The sequence below is a fragment of the Papilio xuthus genome, unplaced genomic scaffold (assembly GCF_000836235.2).
Source record: "Papilio xuthus unplaced genomic scaffold, Pxut_1.1 DF827714.1, whole genome shotgun sequence".
Classification (NCBI taxonomy): domain Eukaryota; kingdom Metazoa; phylum Arthropoda; class Insecta; order Lepidoptera; family Papilionidae; genus Papilio; species Papilio xuthus.
The window spans coordinates 3814769-3822895 of record NW_013530935.1 but is presented as its reverse complement, the minus strand read 5'-3'; the positions used below and the strand labels follow the sequence as shown (position 1 = coordinate 3822895).

Sequence of the window (8127 nt, the reverse complement as noted above, 5' to 3'; positions counted from 1 at the left end):
AATTATATTATCACTGAACAAAACTAAATTTTTATAACTACAAAAAATATATGACAAATGTTATTTTCAAAATCATCAAATTTGTGCTAAAGCGGGGAATTTTTTCATAAATTCGTGATTTTTTTCGTTATATTTTGGTCAACGAAACAAAATTATTAAAATATAGAAGTAAACAAGATGTTTTATGAACAGTGTGAATAAATAAGATCGTATTTGATGTATTTAAATTACATACATTATTGTCCATCCTAGACCCATACTCCGTGAGGATTCTTGTTGGTGGGGGCTGCGTTTTCCAGCTGTCTTGGAGAACCAATTATCCTACGAGCACTCCCAGCTTTACATAAACCTAAAAATATGATATTGTTTTAAAGAATGACAACAACATTATAATAGTTATCTGAAATCATGAAATAATGATAACGATTCTAATTTTAATTTTCATGAATCATTAATTGATGATTTTTTTTCATTAAAATGCCAAACACATACCGTCTAAGGGATGTCTTAATTCGTCCACACTGCCCGTCAAACTCTGAAGGTTAGCTTCTTTCATTTCTTGTACCAAACGCTCCACTTGTCGTTTCTTCTCCATTATAGCATTTTCTAATACACCCACCTAAAAATAAAATAACATAAATATTAAAATCACAGACTGTAATAAATAAAATTCTTCTTTCATCAGCTCACTATATATCGGCTTTGAGGGGGTCGGAGCCTACCTTTAGGGGTGACTAGGCCATACTTAACCACGCTAGCCCAGTGCGTGTTGTTAATAAACAAAATAGCAATTTTAAAATCGGATCTGTATATATATAAATAGTAATTACCTCTCTTTTTAAATTCTCAGCGGTAAGGTGATTTATTTCTGTGGCATGTTTCGCTTGCTGTATCTGAGTCTGCAAATTTTCCATCTCGGCTAACATAGAGCGTTCTAATGCCTGCCTGAATTAAAACACTCGTTACTTATAGAGTAGTTATAGATTATAAAAAAATGAGGTTTAATTTGAAAATATCTTACAAAGTAAATTCCTCTTTTTAATAAAAAAAAGCAAAAATTACCTGTTTTCTTGTTGCCGAGAGTTAATAATCCTCTGTTCATTGTGAATCTCTTCCATTAGTTTCCGTATCTTGTTCTTGCACTGCAGTAGTTCAGTCTCACAGTTTGCTAACTTGGAACGCACTAATACAATCTCTGATTTGATCGTCTTCTCATTCTGTTTAACTATCTCACTCTCCTCTTCAACGTAGTTTAATGCTTGCACCTAGTATTGGAATTTCAATTAAAATATTCGAAATAATGTTATTCCTATTTAAAAATAAAAGCCTCTAATCAAAGTTTAAACAAACAAGTGCAATTATTAAAAAAATAAAAGCATGGCTATCAAATTAGTAGTGAAAAGTGTTTATACGCCTTTGTTTACCTGTTCAGTACTTATCCTCAACTGATTATCGGCTGAGCTGATCTGTTGTTGCAGTAATTCCACCTGCCTATCTTGTTCCCGACCTTTGTTCTCCCAGTAACCAATTTCTGCATCATACTGAATTAAAAATAAATCATTTTATTCAAATTTGTAGTAAATAACACAATGTTGCCAATTTGTTCATCTATATGTTGGTACAGCATTTTTTTTTATAGGAGAAGGGGGCAAACGAGCTACGAATCAAAGCATGTAAGAATATGGGTTTCCTATTAACTAATTTAAAAAGACAAAGGAGACTTTTAGTCCAGTAATTAAATAAAGGATATGTAAAGTTAAATATTGTAGACATCCAAAAAAATTAAATCCATACCTTTATAAGATCAACTTGCTGACTGGATAATTTTTCTCTCTGATAATTTACAAGTGAGACTAGTTCTCTATACTGGCTGTTGTAAGTAACAGCCTCTGGGCTCCGTGAGTCGGAGCCGTCTTCAGGTAAGTTCACTGGTGACATGTGTGTAGGTCCCCTTCGACTGGGTGATTTTCTTGTCTGTGGTGGTGGCGGCGAACGGTATGGAGGCGGTGGATCTCTGGATATTGTGGAATCATTAGTTTTAGGTTATAATTGTTTTTTTAATTAGTTAATCCTTAGCACTTAGTTATGTTCTATTTTGATGATTATTTATATGTTTAGTGGTAAGACACTATAAAATGTTAGAAAAAGTTACACTTAATAGTTGGAAGCTAGTTTAGAGAGATATAAGATGTTTATGTACAATTGTTAAGGCACTAGAGGTTAAATATATAAGTTAAATAGGTGTGTTAACATTACCTGTAAGGTGGAACGTCTTTTAAGACAGGACTATTGGACTCGGGTGGCTTGGCCTGTTGCACTCCCTTCACCACTCCTACAGGGTTCCCCGGGGATGTGTTATTCACATTGTTATTAAATGTAGGGGTTGTATTCGTTCTATTTGGTGAGTTCTGATTATCATTAGGATTCGAATTACTCCTACCAAAAATAAAAATTAATTAAGTATATTGTGTAATGTAATTTAATTACAAAAAAACTCTTTTATGTATTTTATAGAAATGTAGTCTCCGATATGCAATATCATTATGAAAATAATAGAATCTAATGCAATGTTAATCCAATACTTGAGTAGTTTGTTTAAAAAATTTATATCATAAAAGGAACAAACCCATTTCCAATCGGTGATCTAGAATTATTTAAGGGTTGTGATGGTTTTTGGTTACTGCTTGAATCTGATCTTCTTAATATAAATTGTATGTCGTTGGAATACTCCCCCCATTTCATAAGAATCTGTAAAATTTCAATTGAATGAAAGCAAATTATATACAGACGGAGATAGCAGGATGAGGATTACAGAAGACTCAAATTAATTGACCAGTCAAATAACAAAGATTATCATTATCTATTTAGTTGTTTTATTAATTGCAATGCATATAAATGATATGCTTGACAGATTTTTAACAATTATATATAAGTTTTAACATTGATGTATTTCAAATATACATTTATAACATTACCTTTAGGGGATATTCCTGAGGTGCTAAAAGTCGTTCATTATTCCTCCATCTCTCTATCAACGTAAATCGGCCCACTTTTCCAGTGGCATGAGCTAGAGCAAAGACTACATCCTAAAAATATATTCTTGTCTTTTAAATTTTCCATGATTTAATAAAAATTAATAGCTTAAATATAGATTTCTTTAACATTAAGCAAATAACCTAATCATTTTCTCTTAGGAGCCATTCAGATAACGTTAGTTTTATTTGGATGCATTTCGTTCCCTAAATAGATATCATGATTATTTGCAATACTTCTGGCAAAGTATATTTCCAACTCGCAATTAATGAATCAGACATTTGATACAAATACTGATTAGAAATGATGGGAAATGGTACTCACTTGGCATGTAGTAGTCTCCGTCACTCCACAAACAATCCTTTGTATTCCTTCGACCCAGACCTTCAACTCCATTAATTTCAAACAATCCACTTAAATTAACTTCTGCTTATCCAACTACGACAACATTATACAAGTTATTCACCCCGTCTATGACTTTTTATAATTAAAAATAAACTAAAACGCCAAACAAACATTCCAAAAACACAATAGAAAATAAGCTTTTGAAGTGGGTTATGAAAAAATTCGTTCGGAAGTTCGGAAATTGCCCATTTGACATTTGAAATGTCGTCAGTGAAAACTTGAGTGTCGTTTGTAAATATGAAATCAAGAATAACTTTGACACAAATTATTTCATATATGAAAACAAAAACGTTAAAAATTATTTGTTTTTAAGTTTTTAACAGCTGTTTGGTTTAATTCGGTAGAACCTAACAGAGATCTTCGAATTCGAATGTACCCTATACCACCAACAAAGTGTAAAGCCTCATGAAGTCTACACATTTAGAAACTCTGACTGGAAAATGAAGAAAAATATATTACTGTCTACAGTAAAATCGATTTCAAAATGAAATTTGAAACATGGCGAATGCTGATGATGACGAGGTATATTTAATTATTATTGAACTTCAAAGAAAAACAATTGTGTTCTTGATTAAAAATGATCCTAGTCGTTATGAGTTTACTAAAATACTTTATTATTACATTTTAGAATATTGTGTTTAATGTAGAAGAGGTCCAAAAAATTGTGAGAGACAACATTGAACTTTGTCTTGGAGGCAATACTTACAGTCATTCACGTACGCCGCAATGGATTTCTATTATTACTGAAAAAACTTTATCAAGATTGAATAAATTAAATAAGCCTTTCAAATACATATGTAAGAATATTCTTTAGCTGTTGTTAATTCTTTTTTACTAGTTGGTCATTCTTCTTTAGTAGTCATGTTCTTTACTAATCGGTCATTCTTATTTAATAGTCATTCATTCTTATTCTGTAGTCAGTCAATCTCCTTTACTAGTCAGTCATTGGTCACTAGTTGTTAATACTACTAATATTTGTAGTGAGAATAACAATAACTCAAAGAAACGGAGCGGGCCTGCATACCGCTGCTGCTTACTTTTGGGACACAGCGACTGATGCGACCTGTACCGTTCGTTGGGAAAATAAATACATGTACTGCATTGTTAATGTTTTTGGCTTGGCATTACAAATATAAATCATTTTAAAAATATCAACAGTTTTATTTGAAACAATAATTCGAATATAGTCATGTATCAAGTAAGAGCTTGTCAATCTTTTTTTAAACTCCAAAAGAATGCTAACTACAGTAACCATTCTAAAAAGGCTGGTGTTTCAAAAACCGATTTTTTTGATTATCTTCATAAGTATTTTAAAATGGAATATATAAGTTATCTCAGTATCTTAAAATAAAACAAGCAATAAAGCACATTTTAGTATTTTTATTTTTGGTAAAATTTACCACAATACAAAATAATGATAGAAATAAATAAAGTAATAAATGTAGACAGGTCATAGAACTATGCATTGTAAAGTTGGTGCTTTTAAAGCAATATAATATAATTTATAATAACATTAGGCAAAATGGCATGTGTACATTAAAAATAAAAGCATTATTTTTAACACAAAATAATATCAAGAGCAGACATTTACACTTAAAAAAAAATAATGATTCATCACTTAGTGATTTGGTCTTTTCTAATTCATTTATAATTGTTTAAAAGACTAACAAATTAAACATGCACAGACAATTTAAAGCATGATTTTTATTACATCAAATTAATCATTAACTTATAAAAAAAAAATCATTATTTAAAATCATTACAATACTGGGCTCCGAATAATTGAAAATAAAATAAAACCAAGGTATAGGAAAGGTGAAATTCATGTTAATATTATTCAAATACAAAACTAAATATTTAAAAAATAGATGTTAATTATAATTTTATAGTCATTAAAATTACCTGTACTTTTAACTTTATTATCATATTAACTCGATGTAAGTTAACTTTTTTTCGACTACCTTCACATATCAAATGTAAACAAAATAACAACCACTGTGTATATTATGTAAAGAAGAAATAATGGCTCACTGTTGTTACAATATAACTAGATTTTAATGTAGAGTTAAGACTAGGTCCGTAATTATTTAAATTTATTTTCAATATAAATATTTATATTTTAATGTTTATCAAAAAAAAATAATTTGATTTTTAAAAAGAAAACTTGTAAATTTTTACTTGACAAAATTTTTCGATATTAAGATTTATCGGCCAGTTTTATATAATTTTCACTAAAATATAAATGTTTATATGTCACTGATATTGATTATGTATAATGTAAAAGATTGTTTTGGAAACTAACTCTATATGTATATTCTGCTATAGACCGTTTATATAAAATACTTGGGAACGACATTACATTAATACTGCTATTGTAAGATGCAGTAGATAAATCCAACTAATATATTAAGACTATTTATTACCTTTCTCTATCATATCTACACATATTGGCTTTTATGGGATGTAACAAAACTCTTTATTGGTGTGATGATAAATTGTGATGACAAGTGTGATGCTTAAAATTATTATTAAGTTTGGTTCATCCATTTACACATATATAACTGTATAACATTAATAAAGTAAAATAATTATGTGTTTTAAAACCCAAGCTGTGCTGAAAATACATTAAAGCTAACAAATGTGCATTTTCTCTTTAAACCGTGCCTGACTGGGAGCCATTTTGTTTTTATGAGCATTCCACCAAATTCAACATCTCCCGTCTCATCCCGCACACCTAATAACTTATTATATACAGTACATTAACGCTTATAAAATACAACTTAACACTATGACTACAATAAAACGATTTGTCGCTTAAATAAAATTATTATGACAAATAATTCCTCTTATTTACAAATTCGCTATACATTACACATTAGAATTAATAAAAAAAATGTAACATTGTACTTGCGACTTGCCTAATCCTTTCCCAAATGTACTTGCATGTTAAAACTTATTTACAAGTCGAGACTTAAACGATCACAAGAATGTAAAAATGATGAAATGTAAAAACAAAATAAGGAACAAATTACATTGTACCCTAACACTAACCATTCCCGCCCGAGCAGGGCCCAACATATCACATCCACTTCAAGTGTAAACACTATGCTTTGCCGAACCTTAACAATCGTACGTAAAGGGGAAACTAAAATATTTACACAAAGTATACATATAAAAAAAACTTATCACAAAATAAGGATATATTTTTAAGTATAAATCAATATAATATACATGATCCAACGATTCCAAACACTGGGTAGATTCAAAATAAAAGAGATCATAATAAGATTCATGGAAACGCATGTCCAATTGTGGCACTGATTATGTCAAGACTAAAAAGGTGGGAAAGAGATATGTGAATTTGACTTATTGTCTTACAATACATATTATTTACATTTAAAAATTGTGCTCGACCCAGTATTTCTAACTGCACATTCCTCACAAAATCCATTACAAGGAGATCCATCATGACACCGCATCCGAGGTTAAAACGTCTTATCGGGTTTAATCTTTCATTAAAAATATTACGTCTAAATCCATTATGTACTTATTAAATTATGCTAACGAATAAAGCCAGTAATAAAGAGCCATAGCTCATACGTCGCGAAATATAAACTAGGCACACTACACAGACAATTCATTGTAATGCTATGCTAGTTTTCTGTACTTGTTTTTGTTAACACTCGCCTAATTGAGGCGTTAATTGACACTCACACACTGTTATTTCACTTGTCTAGTTGAGGTACTTTCTGCACTTCTTGGCACCGCACGTACACGGTATTTTGACCTCTTCGAATGGAAACTTGTAATCGTACGTCAACTCCTCGCCGACCGTGATGCGCCGCAGTGCGAAGATGAGAATGTGCTTGTGTCCATGGATATCCACGACACGAGAATAGCAATTAGGCTGAAAATAAAATTTAAATTCGAAATTTATACCTAATCCAACTAACAATATACAGCATTAAATATACTAATTATTTTCAAATTTAAACAAATAAGAGATTATTTTTCAATGACTGATGCGTATTTTGCGTATGGGTAATAAGGAAAAAATATAAAGTTTATCTGATCCGGTCCTGGTTTGGTTCTAAGTAGGTGACATATATCTAAATGTCAGATATATTGTATGAGGTGTTGTATGTACAGTCAGCGTCATATAGATCGTCACAGACAAGATATGCAAATATATAGGTACATCAAAAGTAATCAATTATATCGGTACAACAAAAGTCCTCAAAATAATAGATACATTCACCCTGCTCAAAAACATCGGTACATACACAGCGTCAAATATATGAGTACATGCAAGATGCTCATAAATATCGTAGCATCCACAGCGTCATAAGTAACGAAGCAGTCAAGGTGCTCAAAAATATCGGTACATTTGACAAAATTGAACTCTATCTCTATATACTTGTGATACAATTTGGAATAAACTACTTCTGTTACATTCATTTGACACTTTGCATCAAAACATTTTTCAAAATTTACTAAAAGTGTTCGACGCGGATGACAGATATTACGTAGATAAAACCAACATCAAATTTAAGTTTGTCATCATATATGCTAGTTTGGTCTCGTGGCCTTACCGTTCGCCGCCGTTGGTATGTAAGTTCGGCGGTTCAAATCCCAAGCAACTATTTTTTTTTGATATTTAAACTTTTTAATTTTAATATCGAAGCACAT

The 8127-nt window shown here is 30.7% G+C and overlaps 3 protein-coding genes across 4 annotated transcripts in view; 1 reads left to right on the top strand and 2 right to left on the bottom strand.

The window, feature by feature from the left end:
* RASSF8 (ras association domain-containing protein 8) lies at nucleotides 1-3608 on the bottom strand. 2 transcript variants are annotated; one of them, XM_013310884.1, is made up of 10 exons: nucleotides 3358-3608; nucleotides 2976-3067; nucleotides 2627-2748; nucleotides 2257-2436; nucleotides 1795-2014; nucleotides 1425-1541; nucleotides 1063-1265; nucleotides 831-945; nucleotides 493-619; nucleotides 1-349 (listed from the first exon to the last, which is right to left on the bottom strand). In XM_013310884.1, exons 1-10 carry the CDS (start codon nucleotides 3362-3364, stop codon nucleotides 249-251), a joined length of 1284 nt encoding a protein of 427 aa, XP_013166338.1. In that variant the 5' UTR covers nucleotides 3365-3608; the 3' UTR covers nucleotides 1-248. The 2 variants fall into 2 exon arrangements, with proteins under 2 accessions (XP_013166338.1, XP_013166337.1); XM_013310883.1 differs by having other exon boundaries at nucleotides 2-349; nucleotides 2976-3086; nucleotides 3358-3607.
* Nucleotides 3609-3761: 153 nt separating this feature from the next.
* LOC106116673 (dynein light chain Tctex-type 1) lies at nucleotides 3762-4790 on the top strand. The gene is made up of 3 exons (XM_013310572.1): nucleotides 3762-3960; nucleotides 4067-4235; nucleotides 4420-4790. The coding sequence occupies exons 1-3, from the start codon at nucleotides 3937-3939 to the stop codon at nucleotides 4572-4574; spliced, it is 348 nt and encodes a 115-aa protein (XP_013166026.1). The 5' UTR covers nucleotides 3762-3936; the 3' UTR covers nucleotides 4575-4790.
* Nucleotides 4791-5390: 600 nt separating this feature from the next.
* trx (histone lysine N-methyltransferase trithorax) overlaps nucleotides 5391-8127 on the bottom strand; it is a gene marked incomplete in the record, with an annotated part of 19691 nt that continues 16954 nt past the window's right edge. The window contains 1 exon segment of the mRNA XM_013310571.1: nucleotides 5391-5663. Within this exon segment, the coding sequence (XP_013166025.1) occupies nucleotides 5636-5663 (28 nt within the window).

Excerpts from the sequence above, each read along its gene's own strand:
- RASSF8 (XM_013310883.1), bottom strand. The coding sequence starts at position 3,429 with ATGGAGTTGAAGGTCTGGGTCGAAGGAATACAAAGGATTGTTTGTGGA. Across the intron at positions 3,087-3,357 it reads CGGAGACTACTACATGCCAA|GATGTAGTCTTTGCTCTAGC; the intron begins GTGAGTACCATT and ends ATATATTTTTAG. Across the intron at positions 2,749-2,975 it reads CTCAGGAATATCCCCTAAAG|ATTCTTATGAAATGGGGGGA; the intron begins GTAATGTTATAA and ends GAAATTTTACAG.
- LOC106116673 (XM_013310572.1), top strand. The coding sequence starts at position 3,937 with ATGGCGAATGCTGATGATGACGAG. Across the intron at positions 3,961-4,066 it reads CGAATGCTGATGATGACGAG|AATATTGTGTTTAATGTAGA; the intron begins GTATATTTAATT and ends ATTACATTTTAG. Across the intron at positions 4,236-4,419 it reads TAAGCCTTTCAAATACATAT|TGAGAATAACAATAACTCAA; the intron begins GTAAGAATATTC and ends TAATATTTGTAG.